The 26,935-nt window shown below is 39.6% G+C and overlaps 1 protein-coding gene across 17 annotated transcripts in view; it reads right to left on the bottom strand.

Annotated features, from left to right (window-relative positions):
• PHF20 (PHD finger protein 20) overlaps nucleotides 1-26,935 on the bottom strand; it is a 71,647-nt gene that overhangs the window by 7,959 nt on the left and 36,753 nt on the right. For 12 of the 17 annotated variants that reach the window (XM_036395917.1, XM_036395916.1, XM_036395926.1 and 9 more), the window contains 6 exons: nucleotides 19,710-19,889; nucleotides 16,000-16,098; nucleotides 14,055-14,216; nucleotides 11,586-11,782; nucleotides 5,648-5,747; nucleotides 1,078-1,273 (listed from right to left, as the gene is read on the bottom strand). In XM_036395917.1, the coding sequence (XP_036251810.1) occupies nucleotides 1,078-1,273; nucleotides 5,648-5,747; nucleotides 11,586-11,782; nucleotides 14,055-14,216; nucleotides 16,000-16,098; nucleotides 19,710-19,889 (934 nt within the window). The remainder of the gene's footprint in view (nucleotides 1-1,077; nucleotides 1,274-5,647; nucleotides 5,748-11,585; nucleotides 11,783-14,054; nucleotides 14,217-15,999; nucleotides 16,099-19,709; nucleotides 19,890-26,935) is intronic. The other 5 variants (XM_036395927.1, XM_036395928.1, XM_054516677.1 and 2 more) reach the window with 3 other exon arrangements.

The raw sequence follows: 26,935 nt of genomic DNA, 5'->3' as shown, positions 1-26,935 counted from the left end.
CTTCTAATTTATATCATGATAAAGAAAACAGCAGCTGAAACTTTTAACCAGATGATCCAAACAGGACTGCACCAGGCCATCATACTGACTCCAGCACGGGAGAGAAAAAGAACAAAACCTGCAGCAACCATCACATATACACCCAGTGCTCCTTACCTCAGTACTCTGTAAATCTTGCCTGAAACTCAAATGTTGCTCTTTAAAAAAGGCCCAAGGAGTAGCCTTAAAGTATTTGTTTCAGTCTCCAAAAGGAAAGAGATTACTTACAGATCTAAATAAAAGGATCCCATAATGGAAAAGCAAATCCCTATGTTAAAATGGCTCCCCTCTTGCTTTAAGCATTATTCCATGTCAGTGGGCCTCCTGCATTACCACAGATTTAGGGGAAGGGTCTAAAAAATGCCAAAATCACTTTGTTTGCCAAACAGTTGCTGCCGTGCAAATTATCAACTAATAAATTACAATTATGGAATTCAATAAATGTAAAACTCCTAGATTTGAGTTAATTTTTTTTTCAGTCATCAGAACCCAAGGTTGACTTTAAATAGGAAAATACACAAAAAAGTTGAACTGATAGAAAAAAATCTTTTATGTAAATAATTGTTATTTTCTGTAGATATAGCTGAAATAACCTTTCAGAAATGAAGTACTGCAGGTTGCTGAGAGTGCGACCACTCTCCCACTGCACCAAAACAAGATTCTGTACCAAATAAAAAGATCTGATTCCTCTTGGAGAAGCTATGACCAGATTTCCTGGAATGGAGAAAGCAAGTGCTGCAAAAATGGCGCCATGGGTTATAAGTCTATCCTGTTCTTACTTAAAATCCATTTGGGTGATTTAGGAAAAACTGTCATTAGTTTTATTAGTTTAACCCTTTCTATACACATTGTCCATTTACACTCATCCCACTTAAACAGTTTTCAAATAGCCAAGTCCTTTCCCAAGATCACTTCAGCAATTCAAACTATGTTTTAAATCCACACAGCCCAAACGCAAGCCTGAATTTCTGGTGATTTTTACACTTGCAGTCTAATTCCTGACGAGAACATGCCGGCGGATACTTAAATGCTGCTTACTGTAATATGCTCATCTTCAGCTGCAGCCCGTGCAGGACTTCGATCACTCGCTGTACATCACCAAGCAGCTGGTGAGTGGCCACTATCTTCTTGGCATTCTGGTGGGAGTAATTTTCTTCCAAAAACGCTAAGCCATGCATGTGACCATTACTTAACCACTCCTTTTCATACCAGTACTTTAAGCTGGACCTCTGACCTGAAGTGACAGTAATGAGTGAGTTAAAATGAAATGTTGACATTGGTGGTAGTAATTCTGATTATCTCTAGGTACTGCAACAGCTTATTTGTTCTTATCAACAGAACCTGTAAAAGCAGACCAATGAAGAAATTAAGAACTTGTAAAGTAGGAAGCCAAAAACCCCTGCCCAACTGTAAACACATTCTGACACCAACTTCCACCAGAGGACATCCACAACAGACAGTTACAGATGAGGTTGAGAAAGGTGTATTTTTAGCAGAGTATCACACTGTCTAGTCTAAGCATGGTTATGACAGAAGTTACAGTCTGACTGCAGCTCTCTGCAGACAGTAAAATGCAGAAAAAGACAATCAGCTTCCCAGTGATCTTGTTTTTAACATCAACATGTACTAGGTTGTGCAAAAATAGATTTTGAAGGAATCAAGGCTAAGGTTCTGACAGAAACCTTGCCTAAGTAAAGCTATTAATAATGATAGTTCTATCTTAAGAGATATCAATATTATCTCTTGATATTGAATATCAGCAACAGCTGAAATGAAACAGTGCTGAATGTGAAAGATGTATCAATAGAAGTAACTTAAACTGCTAAACAAATGGTATTACAAGGAAAGGTGCTTACTAAATTGCAAACATATACAAAAACCCTTCACATTAAATACCTAACAAAAGCTCCCCCACATCCTGTACAAATGTACATTTACTACAGATATTCTCAGTGGACAGCTCAGCTACCAGAGAAACAACCACATCAGTCACTGCCTACGTACAGCTCAGGCAGCAAGCCCACAAAACCAGAGATAAAACTGGAACACAGACTGGGAACCATAATTGCAAAAAGGTCTCCAATATAAGCAGGTTACAATTGACTAGAGGAGAAGCTAAAAAAAAAAGAAAAAGGGAGTTACTAGGCAGCAGAGTGAGACTGAGGCTAGCACTACATAGAATGGGTATTAGTTAGCATCAGAAATCATGACAGGGTAAAAACGAATTTTGAAAGATGTATCAGCTCAACCTTCCAGGCAGATACACTGTATCAAGCAGGAAGGCAAGCAGAATTTTTTGTATGGTCAGAACCACATTGGAGACACTCCTGGCCACCTGCATTGGCCCTCCCTCATTAATTTCTGCATTAGAGAAGCTGATATCTGAGACAAAGTACAGTTCAGTCCACAAGAGTAAAACAGTGACTTTGAGAACTTCATGGTTACCTGAACAACTGAGGTGATGTGCACCCTGAGATAAAAAGAGCTCCCTTTTGAAGTATATAACCTGAAGAGGAGACACCAGACTATGCCCACAAGCAATTGTGCTACATAATCATCTTGATCATGTTTAAGCAAGGGTAAATGTTAACAAATCTCTTAAAAATCCTAACCGATTCAAAAAGATCTGAGTAAAACAGCAGTTAGTACAGTTTTTAGACAAAATTACACTAAATTTGCTTTTTACTTCTAATAGAATGAATGGTGCTGTTACAAGTCCCAGCAGTATAGACTGGGGAAAGCTCCTAAGTAAGAGTCTGCTGAATCGCCATGCTCAGTTTTAAAAACCACTTCTTTGTAGATTCATACAGCCTATCAGCTCACTTCAAGCCAAAAACAGTCACTGAAAAGCCATCTTTGCAGTCAAAAAGTTGGACATGTTTTCCTTTTTCACAACAGCAGTAAAATTAAGACAGAGCTAAAAGGTAAAAATTAAGTCCCCTCCAATGTAAACTTCAGAATCTTGAAATTAATAGTTAATAATGAATTCAACAAATGAAGCTGTAATCACCTTCTGCACAGAAACACTCATTCAAGTGTGATGACACAACTTCAGTTTGCAAGTGTATTTTAGTCCCTTTAAAACTACCTTCAACTGGCATAAAGCAAAATATCTTTAATAGAAGCAAGATATTCTAAAGAAACCTTAAATATATTGCTGTCTCTGTAGTAAGTTTAAAATTTAGGTGTAGCATGTCTTCATTGCTGAGAGTACAATAGCAGTAAACATACTACACAAATCTATGAGTTTAAGTACAAAAGAGTTGGTAGCTTTCAACAGCCAAAAAAACCTTGGATCACAATCCTAATATGCATATAAACCAAAAAAGTCTTTTAATCAGGTGAAAAGAGATCCATTTTCTTGCCATTTATAACCATGGCCTCAAGTCCAAACCTGATCCTTTTCACTTTCAGCAAGTCTTGGTAATAAATACAGTAGAAAGTCAGAAAATATTTGCTTAATGTAATTTTACCTGCTGTGGTGGATGGACTAAGATGTGAGAAATGGATTTGTAAAGGATTCTCAAAACCTGACTGAAAGCTCACAGGGTCTTGTACATCTGTATGCAAACTCTGAGATAAGGTGTGCTGACTTAGGAAGGCCATGGAATAGAGATGACATTGTTGAGAGAGAGATTGAACTAGAAACAAGTTTCAAACGATGGCTTGTAAAAAGACCTGATATTTTTGAGAATTAGAACTGTGAAAGATGCACTGTAGGAAGACCACATGGGGTAAAGTAATAGGTGATTGGTGTTAGAAGTATGAGTACCATTGTATGGCAAACGCTAATAGGCTGAAAAACATTTATAAGATATTGTAACCAGGAAATAGAGTGGCTTCTGATGGAATGGCATTGAGTTTTACAGCTCATATGCCTCACCCTTCTACAAGACTGATAATGGAATAAAATCTTTAAATTGCCTCTCAGTTGCCCCATCTCTGTAGAGCTGGGATTTTCCAACACTAAGACATTTCAAAATATCTGCTAAGGAGGAGAGAACATATTGCTTAATCAACTCTGACTGTGTTACCTCAGGTAAATACCAATATATAGGTTATTGCAGGTGTGCTGGTTTTGCACAGTCTGGTTTTGGTGGTGGGGGGAGGGGGGCAGGCTCGGTGGCCACAGAGGTGGCTTCTGTGAGAAGCTGCTGGAAGCTTCCACCATGTCTGGCAGAGCCAATCCCTGGTGGCTCTGAAGATGGACATGTTGCCAGCCAAAGCTGGCCTAATTTGAGAGGTTGGTAATGCCTCTGTGATAACAGATTTAAGAAGAAAATCAAAACCAAGGTGCAGTTTTTTCTTTCAGTCCCAGAAGAGGAAGAGGTGAGAACATGTGAGGGACATAACATGGTGACACCAAGGTCAGTGGAGAAGGAGGGGGAGGAGGTGCTCCAGGTGCCAGAGCCAAGGTTCCTCTGCAGGCTGTGGTGAGGACCACGGTGAAGCAGCTGTGCCCCTGCAGCCCACGCGGATTCCCAGGGGATGCAGAGATGCAGCCGCAGCCCATGGGGGGAGATGCTCACACTCGAGCCGGTGGATGCCTGGAGGAGGCTGTGATCCAGTGGGAGACCCGGTGGAGAGAGAGGGCCCTTGCTTCCAGGCTGGAGCAGCCTGTCCTTGGAGGACTGCACCCCATGGATGAGTGATCCACGCTGCAGCAGTTTTGGGAGGACTGTGTGCCCGTGGGAGGGGCTCACATTGCAGCAGTTTTGGGCAGACTGCTGCTCCTGAGACTGGTAAGCCACGCTGGAGAAGTTCACAGAGAACTGTCTCCTGTGGGAGGGACCCCACGGTGTCACATGGGAGCAACTTCTCTCCCGGAGCAGTAGAAGAAAACCTTGAGTGATGAACTGACCAAACCCCCACATGTTGTTTCCCTGCACTGTTGGTGGGAAGGAGGGAGGGGTTGGGGGAAGAAAAGGTGTTTTTAAAGGCTCATTTTATTTCTCATTATCCTCCTCTGATTCTGTTGGTAATAAACTCACTTTTTATCTCTAAGTGAAGCCTGTTTTGCCCTTGGAGTGTTTTCTCCTGGTCTCAACTCCTGTACTCTTTGTTAAATTTTTCTCTCTTCTGCCCAGCTGAAGCAAGAGCGGGTGAGCAAGTGGCTTCTGTGGGTGGCTGCCATTGGGCCAGCATCACACCAGAACAGCAGGTAATGCAGTCAATGACAAGAGCCACTGCTGAGGAGAGGCAGAAGCCTTCTGCTGACTTATTTAAAAGAATGCATCAGCCTAATTTGTTGGGGGAGAGCTGCAGCCACATCCCCTAAGATGTACCCATGGAGAGTCTTTGCTTGAGCTTCCTGTTTTCTACACTCATTTGCCATAGTCAGACAGTACAATCCTTCTTATAGCAAGTATGTGCCAGATGGTCACCACAGTGAAAACAGTCTTTTCCATTCCTGTCCTTTTGTAATTTCATAATATTGACTCATGGACATTTGCATAAATCAAATTTTCTGAAACTGAAACTTACCTACAGTGACAGATACAGGTGGGGGGGAAAAATAGCATAGTTTTCAGAGAGACAGATTAGATATAGATGAACTAGTAGATTTACTACATATATAAAAAGGGTCTGAAATCTTAAATTTCTGTACCTGGAGGATCTTGGCAAATATAGCAGGTATATTTCTCAGGTATATTATCTTCCAGTAAGCCCATACAGACTCCATGCTGCCAGCACAGACACTCTTCACACTGTTCAAAGTCAAGAAGTGCACATTAATAGAAATGAAGGCAAGAGGAGCTCAATACCATTATGTCATTAAGAAACACAGGATCTACATATTGTAAGACAAAAAGGTCTGTTAATATACACACCCCACCTTCCACTTACAAACAAATACATTACAGAAACAGACTATAATAAAATGTGAGCCCTCCACATTTTTCATGTGTGTTTCTGGAGAACAACAATTAAAAAGTACAAGCAGAGATTCTGAAAGGTACAAAAATACTCCCTTTGGAAATGAAAATCATTCATGAGATGCATGTGCACATAACCAGATAGCTAACAGAGCAATCAAGCTCTGAATTCAAAAGCCTTCCCCTTGAGAGGAATGACAGGTTTGTCTTTACAAACAAAACTGTGGGTCTGCTGGTAGATAAAACTAGCACTGAGAGATAAAAGAAACAACGGGAAGGATTCCACTGATTGATGAATGGAAGAAGATACTTGCCTTTACAAACAAACTGTAGGTTTACTGATAAATGAAATTGGATATTTAAAGATGAAAGACACAATGGGGAAACCCCTAAATTCCATAAAAACTAAAAATTATAAAGGAGGGGCTATACATTAGAGGGCAATCTTTGGCATCAGGTGTTCCGGGAAGTCTCTACCTCTCAAGTACCTCAGCCACAGGGGAAAGAGAGAGGGGAAATGCGGCCAGAAAACTGGGATAAAAAGGCCAGTGTCAAAAAATCGTCCTCCAAAAATTTGAGGGACTCCAGGGGAATGCACCATGGCCTCTCCCTTTATTCAAATAAAGTAAAAGGACTCCTCTGTCTCCTTTTTGGACATAAACCTCTGATGTTTGTGGATTAATTTTCCTGACACCCTCAAACAGTAATCCACATTTAGTTATCAAATCCCAGAGATATTTATGTCACAGAGGAGTGTTATAAATAAAAAATCTGCCATTTTTTGGGGGGGAAAAAAAGGGTTGCAGAACCAGTTAAACCAGTTGCTGCCAAGGTGAAGTTCTAGCTGTTTGTTATTGTAATTCTCGTTAATTGCTCCTTTTGTATTGGTATGGCCCTACCTAAGGCTAAGTTGTCCTTCTCCCCAGATGGTGATAGGAGGGGACATCAGGGCAGGAGGGGCATCAGAGAGAATGCAAAATAGGCTCGAGACCAGCATGCCATGGGAAGCAACTCCACCAAACTTACCGAAAAGACCCCAAAACCAATGAGCCAATACAGAATTAGGAGATTAGAGTGATGTCTGAACGTGAGGAACAAAGTACCGAACCTGCAAAGATGTTGCCCCTCGGCCTGAGCAAAGACCTCAGCTGGAACCAAGACCCGAACCTGGAAAACTTAAAAGTTGAGTAACAGGGGGCTACGGCCGCTGCTCCCGTGAGGCCGGGACCCCCAGCTCTGCCCCTAGTGGACAAAGCTGCACATTGCTCCTCCTCCCCGTCACCCTGGGAGCGACGACCGCGGACCCGTCGAGCCTCCCAACCTTGAGCTGATTACTTTTAATAAAGGCATTAAAAGGAGAAAAAGTCTCCTGCCCTGTTTAATTCAGGAGTAGGCATTATTATGCCTTAATGATTCTTGTACCTGCAACATTTTATCCACTTCAAAGGTAGCTCTACTAACACAAACCTACAGTGCAGACCAGTTGCACCAGCTTTAGGAGCATCCAACATCTTTACAAGGCAGGACAATCATACTGGCAACGACTGAATATAATTTGGATCTCTTTAGCACAGTTACACTATTTAAAATGCAGTCACTGTTCTTAAAGCCACGCTGTTCTAGAGCAGGGAAAAAACTATTCACTTTTTGTTTGTAATTTTCTCCCCATCAGTATTTTAATGAGACAAAATTGTGATTGTAGACTACAGACCACTGAAACATGGAACAAACCCCCACATAAGAATATTAAGTCTATTTTGATTGGAAACTGTGATGTCAGTTAAAAGTTACTATTTTCCCAAGCAGTGAGACAAGAGATTATATACCCTTTATTTCTCAGAGCATAAAGCAAAAACAGAAATGTTGTCAATGTTGAGGACTGCAGTATGAGCTAAACCAAACCCTAACAGCAACTGCAAGGAATCTCACATTGCTCTTCATTGACCTACAAAGATGCAAACTTGCTAAACATTTCATCTGCGCTCAACATCACTTTAATTAATGCTCTTATCTCCTGCCCTTCCTCAAGCTAGGAGGGACAGAAAAGGACAAGCAGACTTTGAATACTTCACTGCATTAAATGAGCAGTCTAGGTGTGGAGGAGATGGGAGCTCCGGGATTGGAGAATGTAAAAAGGTTAGAGAAAAACAGGTTTCTGAAGGATGGAACCAACAGTATTTTGCCTTCCAAAATGGGTAAATAGCCCTAATGCAGTTGGGAGATGTTTTCAAAAACAGGCAGACATAATCCTCCTTTCACAAATTAGAGCCAGAAAAAGTTGTTCTAAAACAAAGAAAACAGATTAAGAGAAACAGACTGTGCTAAAAATAAGAAGGGAGCTCCTGGATCTAGTTACACCTGCATCCTACGGATCATGCCATATTGTACAGAGAGCTGCACTCAGTGTTTTTCCAGGCAATTTTGCCCAGAACTCTAGTTAAGCATCTGTCCTACGTTGCAAGTGCGGTTGTAACCAAACTATGCAGTCTACTCCCATCTACATTATTCTTGATGAACTGTTAATGATGGGTCGTTTGCAAGAGCTGCCCAGTGCACACCAGCCGGCAGGCTGCAAGTGTTAGATAAAGAGGCCAACCACCCCCAAACCAGGTACATCAGGGTAGTTTTTCTTGTCTTCACAAAGTGACTTAACTGTGGTTAACTACATCCAGCCTAAGGGGGGTCATCTCTGCCACTGGGCCTTAATGCCCCAATGGGCAGCTATAAGGACCTAGGCCATCAAGGATCCCCAAAACATCCTATGACTCATAGGATTACATCATTCCATTGTGAAATTTCCCGCCCTGGGGAGGTATTGAGCATCCTGCCCATATCTGACCATAAATAATCTGGGTGCTTTAGGAATTTAGGACACCATGACTACTGGACAGATCCAGAGGAGGACCTGAACTTCCACAGGAGGACTAGACCTCCCAGAGGACCATTGCTCTCAACTTCAACCATCATTTTTGCAGGACTCCTGTCACTATTTGATAGGACTGAGACCACCACCCTGACCAACAGAACAGCAGGCTGTAATCTGACTTTAAACCAGTTTTTGTGTTTTGTTGCATTTACTGTAATCTTCCTAATGACATTGTAACTCTGACCTGAAATCTCTCACGGTTTTTCTGTGGGGTTCATTTCTCCTGCTGGTTTACTTTCAAACCAGGACAAACATCCCAACTTTAAATTTCACTCAACTGATATTTAAATATTCACCCCTTCAGGGTACATGTGCATTCTTTAATTTGCAGGTTCTACTGCACACTGTGGCTGCTAGGCTACAGGTTACTGCTCTGGCACATGCTGGGAAACTACTCCCTGCTCAGGTGGTAATAGGGAGTTTCAAAGCATGCCAAGCAGAAGATTTAGAAGAGAAAAAACATACAGCATTGTGCAAAAAATATTTAAATTGAAATTCAAGTCACAAAATAAATAAACAAACCCAAAAGATGTGTATTTAAAGCAGCTTTTCACCTTCCAGAACAAAAATATCTCAAGTCTGTTTACATCCATCACCTCTGAGGCAATCAAATCCAGCCCCAGAATTTTCTGCATCATGCACAAATTCACCAGTGTTTCGATATAAAAACTAAAAAGATGAGGCAACAACAGTCTGTCCGGATTACTTTGGGCCTCACCACAAAATCAGGAGTGCTGTGCCTCCAGAAGGAGCACAGGGCAATGCTACACTGCTGCTTTACACCAGCTCCATAAATGAAGACTAGTAACCTCTCCCTGCAGAGTTACAGAGACTGGAACAAACAGCACTAACCAACAATACACTATTTTTCTGTACTTCTTTTTCCAGATTTAATTTCTACTAACTGAAGCAGATACTTCTAAAAATGCAAATCTAGATTTCTGCATCCCAGTGCAATGAACGACATCCTTAATGCACAAATTGCTCAAGACAATTAATTTAAGGCAAGTACAGGTCAAAGAAAACTTTTTATAAAATCTTTTGAATGTGGGGGCAAATTATTAGTTTAAATACCTAAAGGAACTTCCATTTTAACTGTGTATGAGTTTTATTAAACTTTAATGTTCCCCGGTCTTTCATGGACAAGGTGCTGATGTGTTTAAAATTAACATTTTCCTGCATTATTTCTATATTTGGCACATTCATGGCAATGAAACCAGCAGAAAGAGAACGCTTAGCATTCTCCCTCTTGTAAGAGAGGAGGGGATACATGTATATTGGGAGCAATGAACCTCCAGCCCAATCCATGAAGAAACTGCCCTGGCTCCTCATTCCGCTATCAAGATGGGTACGCAGCAAACCCAAGCAGGTATCCCGGGTGCCAGCATATTTCCTATTACCCCAATCCCCACCAAGAATGCAGATACTCACAATACTGCTTATCTGCATCTCTCTTCCAGAGACCAATTCTTTCACAAATCAATTCAAATGTTTAAAAGTTTGCAATATGCTACAAAAGCCCGCCCAAACTAGTTCAACCTAGCAAGGCAATCTTAGAAGCAGCCCACGAAACTCTAAAGGAAAGGCATCCATAGGCTGCATCCAGAGCCAGCTGACAGCTCCCTACATTCTGCAATCCTAACCTAGTATTGAACTTACTTCTGCCAGTTATACTCCCAGGCTATTTCTTTGTGATTTTCTGTAAGCCATCTCCTCAGAGGGTATCTACCCCCCTTTAGTCACCACTGTCGGACTCCTTTTTCTTCGTGTACAGTCTGGTGCTATTTACTTACACTTGACCACTGCCCATCACTCCACCCTTCCTTACTAATTCATAAGTTAGTTTTTGCCCTGCATTGTTTTAGTGTTGGATCCTGACAAAGTTGTGTGAAGTTGTGTGAAGTCAACTCGCCACTAAGAGAAAAAGCATCATACCTTCCACAGCAAGGCTCCATGAAACAGCATGGAAACTCAAAGAAAATGAATTAGAGCAAAAAATTATGAAAAAATTTAATTGATTTTTTGACTTCACCTCTTGAAATTCATAGGAGCTGGGTGGGATGGTGAAAGCAGCTATTTAGGGACATGATTTTCTGATAATTTACAAACATCTTGAAGTAAATAGGTAAGTAACTTCCAAGGAGGTTTTTATCAACAGTTTTAAGCAGGAGAGACAATAGAAGCCTCTCCAAGTTTTCAGTGAAGCTGATTTAAAAAGAGCAGATACATGTGGAATGGACAGATGACCTTAGGCAGGTTAGGAACTCTGAATTTGCAGACTACTGCAGAACGGACAAATGACAAATGCAGTTCTGCTTTAAAGCAAAACTCTCAATTTTTTTTCTTTTTTTTTTTTTTTTTTTTCCCCAGCCTGTCTGGAGAAAGCTCATGACAATGTTCTGAACAGGCTCTAAATTAGAGGGAGCCCAAAAAAAAAATCACTGATTTCGAATATGCTTTCTCAGAATCAAGAAAGTCTTCTAGGTTTAGAAAAATTCCCAAATGACAAACCAACCATTTTTGACTTGGAGTGAATGTTCCCTCTTTCTTTCAATTAAAAATCCTAAACTGCACTATGAAGCAGAAGTTAACTATCGTAGCAGTCACCTTTACAGATTACCTCAAAAAATGTTATGCTTTTGGAAGACAACAATAGTTTATTATTTCAGGTACAAAACAAAAGTTTCTCTACTGACACCTTCCACTGCATTCACTAAAATGTGCATTTACCGTCCATTTCATACCTGAATCATGAAGTCATTTTCTTCTCTTACTTCGCAAACACACCGAACAATCTCAAAATCACTCTCTTCAACTTCTTCATCAGGGTTGGTGGTTACATCAACATCCTGACTGCAGTCATCGTCACTCCAAGGCAAGCTATCCATAGATGACTCACTCAGGGTGTCATCCTCTGTACAAGAAGTATTTACATAAAATCCTGAGTAATTATAAAAAAAGTCCCTCAAAATCTCATCCCAAGTATGCAAATATACATTCCAAAAAGCATGAGTTCACAGTGCAATTTAAGGAATACCACAATTTTAACTGTTTATTGAAGGTTACTACATAATGAAGTTTTATAGTCTCATTAATGGCTCTCTCAAAATATCCATCTTAACAGCTTTTGTCATTAAAACTGTACTGTCAGCATACACCATCTCAAACCAAGGCATGAAGTCTCTTCAGACGAAACTATAAACAACAAAACCAGGCTTGTACATTCAAATAGGACTCATGCTAGCTGCTGCAATTGGTGACAGAATTGTGACTTGGCACTTCTAGTGCAGAGCTCTCAAAAAGAGGCAAGAGGGCTCTGTTTTATGAACCATTCAATCTCACGAAGTGATGTTTTCATGACAGAAATACTGGGTCCAACACAGAATTTAATCCTGCTTCAGAAATTATTATTTTCATTTAATCTTCTGTTTAGGATGCATTTATAAACTCACAGACAGTGTACTGCACAATGTATTCTTCCAGAATGCACCCACGCTACTTAGCTGAAGCTTTAGTGCATCCTAGATTGAATAAAACTGCCAAGAAAATTTTAACTGAATAGCATGCTGAATTGAGAATCTTACCTCAATAATATTAAATCAATGTCTGCATCTTCCTTGGGGATAGAATGGGAGGGTCAGAGGAAGGAGATGAGGTATTTTAATTATTTGAAAATAATTTAATGAGTTAGAGGGAAATGGAAGGTAAAAATTTTAGTCTTAAGTACAATGGTGGGGTCTCACCTACAGTGAGTATAAACTACTTTCATCATTTAGCTCATAGAAGGCAAAGCCAGAACTACTAGTCTGTGGCATAAACTGTATCTTTTGGGGAATCATCTGTTGTCAAAGGGTGAGAGCCCAACACAATGGTTTATTTCCATGTTTAAAAGTTCTATTCCACCTCTGAACTAGGACACTCTTTCCTAAAGTACCGTGGAAGTGACAGGATGGGCACACTGCACTTCCACATTACACAGAAGTTTCACTTTCGTTTACACCTTGATCTTGTTTACCTTGATCATGTTTACCTTTACACCAGATCTTGTTTAGCTAGGCACAAGTACTGCAGATGCAAAAAGCAACAGAACAATTTTAAAAGGATGAAATAAAATAATTTCTGGTATTTTTCACCACTTTCACTATCTATCAACTGATCAAAAGAAGTTTGAGCAACTGATGGCGAAGCTACTAAACTGTATGTCCTACGGTTGATATACTCCAGAAACACAACTGCTCAGATTGCAAAACGTGTTTCAAGACATTACCACTATCTGCACTTCAGTAGTTTTTAATGCTTCCTGTTTCACCTCTAAAGGGGAATTTAACTGAAGATAAAATTTACTTTTGTCTAATAACAAAGCAAGTTATGCAAACACCACCAACAACAAAAAACTAACAACAAAAAAACCAAAAACCTCCCAACAAAAACAAACAAAAACACCCAAAACAAGCTCAAACAGTTCTCAACAGTGTATCTGTATGAAAAAAAATTTAACGTTCTTGTATAGAATCAAGCTGTCATATATTTTCTATTTCTTTCAAATCTGTGACTTTTAAGAAGAGAAAAATCAACGTTTATCTTTTTTATTGTACCAGTTTGTATCAGTAAGTAGTAACATGGAGCAAGACATTGAGAATTATGAAAGCTGGTACACAGCAGCCAGATTTTTATGGGTTGTGTGTATGAAGTACTATGAAGAAGACATCAATAAACAGTACTCAAGAGCTTCTCATATGAAGCTCAGAAAGTCATTATAAGCATATTCATTCTGTATCAATACAACTACACATCACAACACCCAATGGTCTCTTGAACACAGCAAGCTCGCAAAGCACCCATTTTTAACTCTGAAGGAGTTCTTACATTGTAGAAACTTTTGGAAATATGAAAATTATTAAGTTGTAACATCGTTATTTTAGGAGTTAATAAGGCACTGGAAAAAAACCCCGCAAAATGAGTTTGATTTCTGAGATAAGGGCAACAGTCTTGAAGTGTATATGAAAGTCAAGCCAAAGTAAAAAGCAGCAACATCAAGCGCAGGCAAACAAACTGGGTCCAGTCTTGTCAAGCAGGGGGAAAGAAATACACACAGCCCTGAGTAAAAATAGCCAAATTTATAAAATAAGAACCAGTTTACAAATATGTTAGTGCTGCTCACATATTTACTGATAATGAAAGAACTAGAAAGCCATAGAGGAGAGTCATCTCACCATTTGCTTTTGATCTTCCCTTATGCTGTCCAGAATCAGTGCAGTGAAGCAAGGTGCTTGGGTGAGCAAATGATTTATTTGAAGAATTAGATTTTGTGACAACTGATTTTTCAGGTGAAAGCTCTTGTGAGACATCTGTGTTCTCCGCAGTGCCTGAATACCCTGTAAAATTGTAGTAAATCATTAAAAATCTATGGTCAAAAAAAGTTGACAGAAGAAACAGCACCATGCATGCCCATAGCAGAAATGTGTAACTCACTGAGCCAGTTCCCAGTATGCTGGAGCTCTGGGACTGTGTGATGCTGCTGCAAGATGTGCAAGCTTTCCAGGGGCAAGAAGGTATTTTCTGAACCAGACAATTTTATACCGCTCAGTCGCTGTTTACTGCTGTCAGAAGTGACAAAGGTCTAAGTGACCAGCCTTTCCAGGCCAACTATTCTTCAGACTGAGTAGGTGTACAAATACCTTTGCTTTACAGGCACTTTCACACAAGCACCACTAGCTGGAGACCTCCCCCTCACATCCGACTCTTACTCACATGAGGTTATACACATTCCCTAATCTCACAGACTTCAAAGTGGATAGAAAGCACTTGTTTTCCTAGTCTATCTATGGAACAGAATGCACAGGTGGACAAGCCCAGATTAAGAGTGTGTGAAGAAAACACCTTGAATAGTTCCCCTGTGAGGCCTACATTGGATATAAATCAAAGCTGGCTGAAGTTACAAGTAACACTCTCCAGTTACCTGGAAAAAATCTTCACAGTTCCGGACTGAATTACCATAAGGTCACCATAAAAAAAAGGCATGCAACATCTTAAAACTCAATGACAGACTGAGAGGTGGCTTGTGGGGACTTGGTGCATAAATCTACAAATTATACTTTGTACTTTATCATTATACTTGTGAGCACCATACAATCAGAAATTCATTAAAATTATTTGTTGCAGTACAATTCTAAGTGACTTGGCCTATGGTTCTTCCAATACACTCTCTTGATAGCTTGCCCTATTCATGGCAGCAATCAGAGAATTTTCTACCTCAGAAACTCCTCCTCAGGGAGATCTAGTTTCACAAATGATGCCTAGCAGATTGAAGTATACTGCATCCCCATCAATGACAGAGGATGTTGTTGATCACACTTGATCCTTAAACATTTCAAACAAATTTTCCAGAATCGGCTGTGTTTTCAGTAGCGAAGAGTCCATTACCTCTAACACCTGGGCCTCTGCCTCAAGTTCAAAGCTTGAAGTGGCCCCAGGAAAGCATTCCCAAGCCTCCACAGATGAAACCAAGAATGCACGTTGCTACTACAGCCATTTTAATGTAGTGCAACAGCATGAGACATGAAAGAGGGACACAGCTGGAGTTTAGACTTTAAATTGGGCTTTTACTAAATCTCTACAGAAAAAAGATTAATTTCTTTAAGAAAGAAATTAAGGCTGTGATGGGTTTAATTGGGCTCATTATTACAGCCCACTCCCCCTCAAAGTGGAAGTGTAAGAAACAAAAAGGTTAACAGCAGAAGAAAAGGACTCAGACTTTGCAAACTCCAGCATTCATAAAGCAGTCCCAGAACTAACGTAACTGAGAACAGGCCTGTACACAGGGCATCTGCACTCTCTTAACTGGGCAAAGCTTGCATAGAAGCACACTTACTAAGGAAAAGCCTGACTTATACACTGACATTCATTTAGGAGTGATATTTATTCTGTGCCATTACAAGCACTACTACAAGCCACCATCCAGCATTACTGAGGAAGCTTAACCAGGAAATAGATTATCTTGTCAATCACAATTTAAAATCAATTATTTAATAAAATAAAAGCTAAGTGAAGAAAAAGGCTGAAATGCAATGCCTGATCTTAAGTGATCTAAAGTGATTTTCTGGAGGTAATAAAACAAAAGAATGAAGCCAGTTTCATCTACAGGAAAATGAACTTTACCAGGTTTAGATCTCTTTTTCTTTTTTTTCTTTTTCTTTGACTTGGATCTTTCATAGTCTTTGGATTTTTTTTCTTTGCTCTTCTCATGTCCTTTAACAGCTGAAATTAAAAAAAATTCCAAATTAGTTTAAATAGATATATACATTTATTCTACTTCATAATGTTCTTAAAAGTGTCCCATTCTTTTGGACAATCAAGGCCAGTTCCCTGAAAAAAACAAAACAAAACAATAAACCCAAGAAGAAAACTTACTTTTAAGAATTCCCCAGCTCTCAATTGGAATAATCTATTTTAGGTCCTAATTTGACTGTCCCATAACAAAATATAAGCATCCTGTAGGAGAAATGAAATGTACAGCAGCGCCCACTTATTATTTACATGCTTCAGAGATCATAAAAATACTGAGGGATTTGTTATGTCCAGTTTCTACATTATTATGACTGGACATTTCACTAGCATTGTAACACAAAACCCTGACCTTCAGTTCAGTTCCCCAAGCAAATATTTTATTTATATTGAAAATGGAGTAAATGGTTCAGCTGGCTTTAACTATTCTCTCAACATCCGTTCTCCATTCTATTTTTATGGGATTAAAAACACTCCATAATTATGAATGACTGACAGCTGTCAATTAAGTCTATCCTCAAAGCATGCTTCCAGACCATGCACAATTCAGTATAAGACTATTGAAGGGCATGTTCACAAATCCCTGCTTTCCAGACCCCAGTGTTTGGTTACATCCTATCTTTCAGATTTAGGTCCCAGCACACAATTTCTAGATACTTATGCAGTTCCTTATGTAAATTATCCTGACTCAGAGATGTAATCAATGCCTATTATGGAAGGATCTCTTGTATCTCAAAATGGCTCTGCTCTCAGAGTGCTTGGCTGATTAGCCACTCACCATCCCATTCAGAAACCTATTTCAATGTCAGATGACAGAGATCTGAATAAGCACTTGAAGACAGTGTATACTGTAAGAAATCTTCACTTGCACAAACCATTTGAGAACCCTAGATTGTCTGTAACCATTTATAAAGTAAACCAGCAATACCAGCATATTATGTCACCCCCTTTCACACACATCAACAGTAAAGTCCCCAATTTATTGGCTGAGTATTTATGGCACGAACAGTTCACTGAGAAACTGCAAATGGCAGTCACATTTAATCTGCTCAGGTAAGCATGCAGGACAAGCTTAATAGCTTGTCCTCAGGAGTCTCTTTAGCTCTGCATGTCCCCATCCTGTTGAGTCCTCAAAGATTTCCTGCTACTTTGCTATTTCTGTGCCCCTCTTAGCAAATGAGGTTAGCAAAGGCACCTCAGTGTGCTCACCCACATGGCCACACCAGGCACCTGGGCTTCAAAGGCAGCAGAACTGGCAGCACAAAAGTCACCTTATTCCACCTCTTGGTGTTGAGGGAAATTAAAAAAACCAAAACAAAGAACAGGAAAAGAAAAGGTGCATATTCAAGTGTCAAACACAGTGCTTCCAACTTCCTTCTTACTTTCATCTGTTCTCATCTCTTGTACTTCCAATGGTCAGGATCCTCTTGGTACCATTCCCTCTCTTTGCTCACAGGGATGCAAGAAAGTTCTACCATTTTATTCTTCCAGAAGGGAAGAGAGAATAACTGAGCTCAACAGAGGGAGGAAAATTTTCCTTATTTTCATTTGAAAATTCAAATTCACATGATCAGATTACTGGATTTGTTTGAAGATATCCAAGGGCACATGGGGAGCTTCCTCAACCACTATCAAAATATCCAAGATAAACATGAAAGAAACTGTCACTTTATCCACCTTGTCCCCGTAAGCTTCCCCGTGTGTCTTAAAATCTGAAAAAAATCTTAATATTTGCAAACTTCTTTGTGAAGCTATCTTATGAAATGCACAGCAGTTAATGCATGTTTCCATGAAAAAAAATTCTTCAAAGAACAAGTATTCAAGTATTATACTAGAATCTTCCAAAATCAGGAACTAAACAATCTCGTTGTTTAAAGCTGTTTCTTCTAAGTGCTCTGAAGTGTAATGAATTTTCACTGACATAAGACCAGATAGAGAGACTTATCTAGGTTATGAGCATCCTCACAGATTCACATAATCAAACAGAAAGATAAACTGAGAAACATAATCCTAGAAATTAAGCACAAAACAACTACATTTTTTAATGGTTTGGGGTTTTTTTGAAAAGACAAAGGATTTCAACTTCCTTGAATGGCACAGACTCATAAGAACTGGGATGAGTGCTCACCATCCTCTATCACATCACCACTGTGAAAGTTCATTATAATCTCTAAATGCCACACTTGCACATAGGACACATCCCAGTGAGTGAGGAACAGGGAGGAGATACTGATGGGCCTCATTCAGACCTTCCTACAAGGAAGGGCAGTGAGGGATGCACAAGAATAAACAAGATGCTAAGTACTGTCTGTCTGCTATGATCAACAGAACAACATAGACACAGGCAGCTATGGAGGTGATCTCCAGGAGACAGAGCATCTGTCATAGATACAGCAGCCTAACCTCAGATTTTGTTTGTGTTTTCCTCATCACTGTGACTCAAGTTCTTTCTTACTGAAAGAAATCTAGAAGGATGTTGGGAATTATTTATATTTTGTATGTATATAAATAATATATTATTATTAATATGTATTGTTTCTATGAACGTATGTGTGTGTATACATACATCCCCCCATCCTGTCTGGCTGTTACCCACCGATACTACAGCAGATTTCAGTATAAACAGAGTTTACAGGATACCACTGAACAGTCAAAGTCGTGAAGTTCTTCAGAGATGTCTAGTAGCAATTGCTGACTACAAGAAGTGGTCAAGTACTATTGACAATAATCCCCTACAAAACATATCACCCTAGGTCATCGTGCCTCATGTCCACTCCCATCCGCCTCCTTTAAGTTTAGGTATCTCAGTAGGTACAAGATTACTTAAAATATTTAATGATTTGGGCAGCCAGGAGTTTAACAGAATTAAGACCTACAACCTTTTAATGACCTTTAATACTTTAATACTTTTTGCATCCTATAAATATTACCAACTGACTGCGCAGAATAAACCCCAGTGCAGAGAGCATGAAAACTTACAAAATTACATTGAAAAAACACTGCTTACATTTTATGCCATACATTTATACAAAATTGCTCTCACTAAACGAAGGTGTGAGAAACAACTGCTCACTCAAAAAAATTTAAAGGGTTTATTAAACCTTAATAAAAATACAACAAAGACTAGGTAAGGAAAAGCAGGCCTGGGAACTGCCCTGCCGGTTGCCCACCACATGGTTGGCTCATCTTCAAGGTGGATGTTTCCTCTTTTATATCTCTAGCCTCTCCTAGAGCCTTGTCAGTCAACTCCTTCCTTACTATCCAGTGGTGGAAGTCACTTTCTTACATTCTGACTGGAGGTCAGGTGCTGCCATAGTAACAAGCCAACCTTCCCAAATCCCTGGATTACCAAGACTATCCACTGATAACACATACTGGGGGGAGCAAATTGCAGTCACATAACTATACATTTTTAAAACTTCTTTTACCATATATATAATGTTTACCCCTTAATTGTGAGAACCAACCATTTACTCATCTATAAAAAAAGGTATACAGAATATTATCAGTTCCTTACAATGTTTAAAACTTTCTCAAGACTTTCCTTTCCATGTTAACTTCCCATGTTAAACCAAAAGCCGTACCATGTTGAACTCTTTCTCTTTCCCGAGGTCTCCGCAGTGCTCTTGCTATGTGGTTCCTGGTTTGGTCTCTAATAGAATGTCGGTGACTATTTAGTGCACTTACAGGTGTTGAAGTTCTTCTCTTTTCTACTTTTTCATCTCTATATGGGGTACTCCTGAGGGTTATGTGTAGAGGAGCATCTACAAACAGAACAAAGACCAAGTCCAAGCTTTAAATACTTTCCAAAGTCAGTCTATTTCAGCAGCAGCAGCTCTGACAGACCATGTGGACTGTTTCTGATCAGACATTGCTCAACTCAGTCCTAGCCCTAAAACGCTAAAAACTCCAATGTTTTTGCTGGATTTGCTGATGAGCTTTTCTTTCAAAAATAAACAGGGGATGTCCACGCATTCCCAAATCTCTATTCTTCAGAAAAACTGTGACTTTTTTTTTTTTTTTTTGAGAAAAGATGAAAAGAGAAACAGTTCAGTTCAGTTCAGCAGAGACACAGGCTGGGTCATTTTTATTAGCTCCTCCAAGAGAAAAAGTGCCCATTTGGTTCAATTAGAGGAACCACAGCCAGTTCTCCTAAGAGTGCTTTGCAACATACACAGAAGTGGCATAAAGCAGCTCTGCACATATAAGGAAGAACAGTGTTTAAATACGTACCTCTGAAACAACAGTGTTTCAATCAAGAGTGAGATGCAAGAATTCAGAATCCCTACCTAAAATTCATAAAAATCTTAAGATGCAGACATGGCCTCATATGAGATTACAATTTTATTTACATTAAGTCAAACTGTTTCATCCTCCTAACTGCAAGTAGCAACTCCTCCTGAAAAGACTCCTGGACACAGAAAAAGAGCAGTGAAGGTGATAAAAGCTAAAGCTGCATGGCAGATAGGACAGCGGACTGAACAAGACCAGTTGCCATTTAGTTTTGGAGTATTACATCAAGTATCCTGGTCAATGAGACCCAGTAGCCAAGGTGACAGGATGCTGACATTTATCAAAAATATCCAGTTCTATCATCATATGCATCTCAAAAGTTCAGAGGATAAGAAAGGCAACTTGTTTCTCATCTGAAGATTAACATGCCATACTTAGACACCTTTAATAAAACAATTCTGAGCAGAACTTGAGAGTCACTGAAAAGGGAAAGAGTCCCAGAGGGCACACTTAGGAGAAAAAACTAGATCAAGCACCCTGCCCTGATCAACATTTCAAGCTGAAGAAATAACAAGGCACATTAAAAGATGTCATTGTTAGAGCTTTCAGAATCACATGGATCTCTTCAAGTAAAAGAAACTCCAAGATGCAGAAATCTGATGACATTTTCCCTGGTCCTCTCTCTCTAGGAAGTTGGAAGTGAAAGGGGAAAAAAAAATTCCAAACAAAAAAAAGAAAAGCCACTTGTAACTACTTCCACAATCAAACTTATCTTCTAGTCAACTGCCCTAGTGATCTACAGCAGCCACAAAAGACAGAAATTAAACCAAAACCCAATTACCACACAAGACCCTCTAAAAGATGCCTTTTGTCCAGACAGGCAATTTTTTTGGTAATTTTTTGTTTGGTTGGGCTTTTTGGCGCTGTCTTTATTTACTTGTTTGTTTTTAATTCAAGTCTATATTTACTTCCTGCTCCTCTGAGGACTCCCATGACTAGGGAGTCAAGATATCATCAGTTCAGATGACAAAAACAAAGGAAGAAAAGTTTCAGATGAAAACTTTTTCTATGGTACACAGTAGCTGAGAAATAAGATTCAGGTACTACATAGTCTCTTTGGGAACACCAGTACCCTAATAAAGTTTATGAAATGCAAATGGTGTATTTCAGTACAGGGTGAAAAGTCACACAAACAATATTTTCTGCAGCTTTCCTAACTGTCTACTCTGCAATAATTTTCCAAAATATTTACAGAACACCACATCAGTGAAACTCAAAATTACAATACAAAAATCCATACACACCTTACAGCATTCATTCAGGCCTCCTAACTTTCCCTTCTCCCAACAGCTCAACTCAATCTCATGAATTAACATTTTAGAACACCACAGCCACCTTGATCCTAGCAGTCTGCAACAGCACAAGGCCTCTTAGCTTCCTGTGGGCTGACACAGATGCACACAGGATCTTGGTGGAGCAAAATTGTATTTCATGTCCACTGGGGTTTTGTAGCTTTGTGAGATTTAATTTCAAGGAGATTTTTGCCAAGAATACATCCTGTCTTTTATGACACACAGGTTAATCTATTTCTGTAAAATTTCTCAGCAAGCTGTAACACTGTCCTGGTGGAGGGGTCATGGTACTCTATCATACACTGGATGCTTTTCTTTTTTTTTTCCCCCAGTAACAGACACAAAGACGCTATGTTTTGAAACATCTTTGTTCCATTGAAAAGAAAGTTTAGAGGGTCTACAAGATCTTTGAGCACTCTGAATACATTTTAGAAGTTGTGAATAAATTTGAGATGATGAGATTAAAAACCTGGAAATTTATCCTAAACCTTCGAGATAGCAAATATTAAAACTGATGCAATGGAGATGCAAGCTTACAAGCCTTCCACACTAAAGTGTTCTTTTTCCTCTTCATTTGGTAGTATAACTCAGGTCAGTTTATAAAATCATTCCCTAAAGAACAAAGAACAATTATTCATAACAAACACAACTAAGACCTTATATTTAGGCATGTGGCTTTAAAACTTGCACATTTCTCACATTTTGATTTTCTGCATTAGTACCACCTGCAGAGTTGTGCCACCTGTTTCCATCCTCTGGTCTCCCCAAGCCAACCTTAACCCTCCAGAAGGTTTCCTACTCCTCTGCCTCCACCCAGTCACAGAGCATTGGGTTGTGAGGCTGCAGTGACAGCAGGACCACACTCATAGAGATTCCTATGAGGAGTACACAGGGGATCCCTAAGTGTTTCCTAAAGCTGCTTGTGCAGGCCCCATGAAGACACATACAACACCTGTGTCCCACCTCAGGGAAACCACAAAAGGCACAAAAAGCCTCCTGAGACCCTGGACAATGTCACTTTCATTGTCATTGAACAGTAATGTTGTGATTAAACATCAGAGCAGATTAATTTCCAGCTCAGATGACAAAGAATACCACTAACAGGAACAGGAGGTATGTTCACAAGATACTGGAGATGAACAAGATTGCTGATTAACTGCCTCCAGCCTTCTTCCATGGATTTCCTTCAGGTCTCTCTCTCCTAAGCCTGGAAGAAGTATCCTCTGTGTACCAAGAGCTGACCCAGAAGCTGTGAAGGATCTTAGAAACACATACAAACCTGAAATATGAAATTACCTCAAGCATGCAGAAACCACACAGACAGAGCTTTAGAAAACTTACTACTAAACACATTGAGGTTCAGTGACAGACAAGGCAGTAGCTTTCTGTCCCCTGGAACCCTGATGTAGGACCCCAGGTAAGATAACTCAGCATTCACAGGAAGCAGAGACTGCATTCCCAACTACGTGAATCAGACAAAGGTACCATCCACAGCTGTGAGATCATTTGCTGGGAACTTCCAGTGGTATTTTCAAGAACTGAAAGACCATGTTTCATCTTGACTTACAGCTACTCCCCAGAAACCAAATGCAGTACTGTCTTGATAAGCCAAATATAACCAGCAACTCTGCAAACACAGAGGCTGTTTATGCAGATCTTCCCTGGCTCCAAGGAAAAAGCCCACATTTGTGTATCACCATGCACACCCACTGCCTAGCAAAGAGGCATCAGTCAGCCAGAATCAAGAGGATACAGGAAAATTTCCCAAAGGATAAATCTTACAACCACTACACAACAGGCCAGTGTTTTGCCTGTTAACAGCTGTTAGAGACAATCAGATGCCCGAGATATTCTAAGATGTCAAAAACAAGTTTGCCAACTCCACCCACACACAATTCAGCTCTCATCAGTAACACAAGTAAGAACAAAATACTTATTTTTTTTACTCATGTAAAGAATTCATGGATGGAGTAGTTTATACTAACAGGACATACTGTAATTAACTCTGAGTATGCAGAATTTTCTAAAAATGAGGTTATGTGAAAAAATTTAAATCTACTGACAAAACGTTTTTTCCTTCTTTAAGTGATTTATATGGACTCCACAGTAAGGACAGATTTTTTACAGTAGGCAAACTAAAAATTGCAGGTCTCTTCCTTTAGTTTCTTCCTCATGGCAAGGAACACAGGAGAGCCAAGAGCAGCAGCGACTTGCCAGACTGAGGCTACTGTACTACACCCACACTCCAAATCAAAGCTTAATACTGCACAGTGCTTTTGAAGTTCCAAAACTGACTTTGGCTCCATTATTACCAAAACTCCTGAGAGGGCCTAAACTGTGTCCTAGGAGTCAATGGGTATCAACTCATGAAATCGCTGTCAGTCCAATTGTGCTGACACCAGTACTGAGGAGCTATTAAGAGCACACAAATCACCTCAGATGGCACTTCCATTACCAACTCCCCTACTTGTTCATGAGGTTTATGTCTCCTGAGAAATCTTCAGCATCCAGCAAGTACAGAGCTTCACCATAGTATGACATGGGGACACATCAGCTATGCAAGCACTCAAGTCTTGACTGTTGGATTTCAGAACATATGTTCAGCCCAAAGGCATTAACTATATGTTAACAAATCTCCAAATGGACAGATTTCACTAAAAAAATGAAAGTCACCAATACAGGAAAAACTCCAAGTCAAGATGTCAAAATTGTGACTTGCAGGTAACAAAGAAAGAAATGAAACAATTCTATGCCTCATGCCCTTGGAGTGGTCTAGGTCAAGAAACAACAATTTTTATTAAGAAAAATCTTTTGCAAGCACTTGATACAAAATAACATGGATGGAGAGACAGACATATCTGAAAGAGACAACTGGTACCTTCAGAGAAAATTGTTGACAGTGTCTGCAGGACACAAGTCACAGTATGGGATGATGTACTTTAACAGTAAACTAAGGGGTTCTGCAGCAAAAGAGAAGGGACCACAAAGAAAGAAACCTGTCTTAAGGTTAATGTATATGGGCACAGAATCCAGTTTTACTTAAGAGTTGGACTTGATGATCCTTGTGGGTCCCTTCCAACTAATTCCAAGAATTCTGTAATTAAAAAAATGGAGTACAGATGCACAGAACAATCAATAAGCAGCTGACAAATTGTCACAGATACTGTACCACATTTAATTTCCAAGCAATTATTCTGATAGAGCATCTCTACTTGAGCTAGCACAAAATCTAAGCAACTCTTTCATCTAAGACCAACACTGAAGTTATCTGCAGCCCAGACTCAAAAAGCCTCTTTTAGGCTTAAAAACCCACACATATTTTCTACAGACCTCAATTCTCCTAACAGAGGCCTGCAGATGGCTCTGCAATGCGCCTGAGGTACAATGCAGCCTGAGAGCTGAGGGCAGGTATACCTGCATCTCCTCTAGCCCAGAGGGACATAACATCAACTGCCTTCTTCTATGTAAGGACAATTCTTTCCTGAAGACCAAAGCAGCAACAACTCAAGGAGGTAAGTATTGTAACATGCACTTGGGGGAGGAGCTGTTTCATCATAATGATCTCATACAACTTTCTGATAAATTTAAGAAAGGTATTGCCTGAACATATCCAGTAGCCATGAAATCCTAGTCATTCTGTTTAGGCATATTCTGTAAGGCATACGTAAAATACAAGCTGCAGGCAATAACAGTACCTTCCTCTCTGTTCAGAGCAGCTACAGAATTTAGAGACCTATCGGTCCATTTTGCTACTGCAAAGGCAAGATCCTTCTTTGGAAAGAGGGGGAGACAGTTCAAATCAGTCCCACACTAACCTTTCCAGCTCACTCAAGCTTTGATTCCAGTGTCAAGTAACACAACTTACATACTGGAAATTTTAATTTTGGAATCTTCACTCCAGTGCAAAGCAACTATATGTGAATTGTTCTTTCCCAAATTTAACAACACGGTCACTGAAGACCACTTACATCCATCTTCTTTCTATGTGTTAACATTTTAATTTTAAGCACTGTGAAGAAAAGGTTTTGCAACTGTTCTCAATTTTACACGTTCTCCTACAACTTTAGAAGTAGTAAGTATTTTCACTTTAAATCCAGCACCAGATGAGCCCCACCATTTATTTTATGTGTAGCATAAAGAGTAAGGAGTTCTAGAGGTCTAAAATAAAACTTGTGAGACAAGTGTAACAAAGCTCCTAAAGCAAGAGCATCTTAAATTTTATAGAATAACAAAAATCATGATTGCTGAAATTTTTATCTGTTAGAAATTGCCACCTTTTTTTAAGCACTAAAATCGACCTAATATAGTGAAGTACAAGAAAAGCACATTTGTACCAAAAGGTAAAATGATATTATTTTTAAACAGGAGATTTTTTGCTCACGAAAGGATAGTAAATATGAAAATATACCCACCACATACCAGACTGAATTATGGATTCAAAAGCTTTCACTCTAAGCAGTACCTCCTGAAAAGCCTTTTGAAAAGGTGGCATAAGTGCTCAGTAGACAGAAGGTCTTGCCTAGAAGACAGGCTTTCTATACATGCCATTAAGACAGACAAACAGAACTTCTAATACTTCAAAGTAAGAGCTCATGAATCTCATGAACTCTGCTTTCAACTGTGTAGCACCATCAAACAAAAATTAGAGTCATAAAGAACACACTGAGTTAGAAAACAATGGCACTTAGTATCAGACATATAACTAATATATAATGACATTGTCTTTCCTCATCAAGAAAAAATGTACTATAGTTCCACAACAGCAGGCTTCAACTGTGAAGGTGACTTGAGAACTTTACAGCCTACCTGCCCCCCCCATCACCTTGATGAAATGTTCAACTGCTGTGAGCACACCCCAGGCACTCTATGCAGAGAGCTGCTATGGAGTACATCATGGAAATGATCCAGGTGAAAAGTATCCATCCACAAATGGGGAATTAAGAAGGGTGGAGGCTTAAAAAAAGCAAATACAGTTACACCTCAGCTCCACAAGGAATTACTTGCAAGTGATGATGGTGCATCTGACTGTATGCACTAGGAGGAAAGGATAAATGGAAGGGTCAAGATCTTGAATCACTAGTCAGTGCATTCAAGACAATCACAATGAAACAACTTCTCAGATCAAAAAGAATTACACAGTTCAAGAGAGCCAAACAGAAGTCTGGTTATTGAAAAATCCATGACATGCACAAAGCCTGTTTTGATCAATTTGCAGCTGTCAGCAG

Source organism: Molothrus ater, chromosome 17 (genome assembly GCF_012460135.2).
Source record: "Molothrus ater isolate BHLD 08-10-18 breed brown headed cowbird chromosome 17, BPBGC_Mater_1.1, whole genome shotgun sequence".
NCBI classification, from domain to species: Eukaryota; Metazoa; Chordata; class Aves; order Passeriformes; family Icteridae; genus Molothrus; species Molothrus ater.
This window is presented reverse-complemented; position numbering and strand designations above follow the sequence as displayed.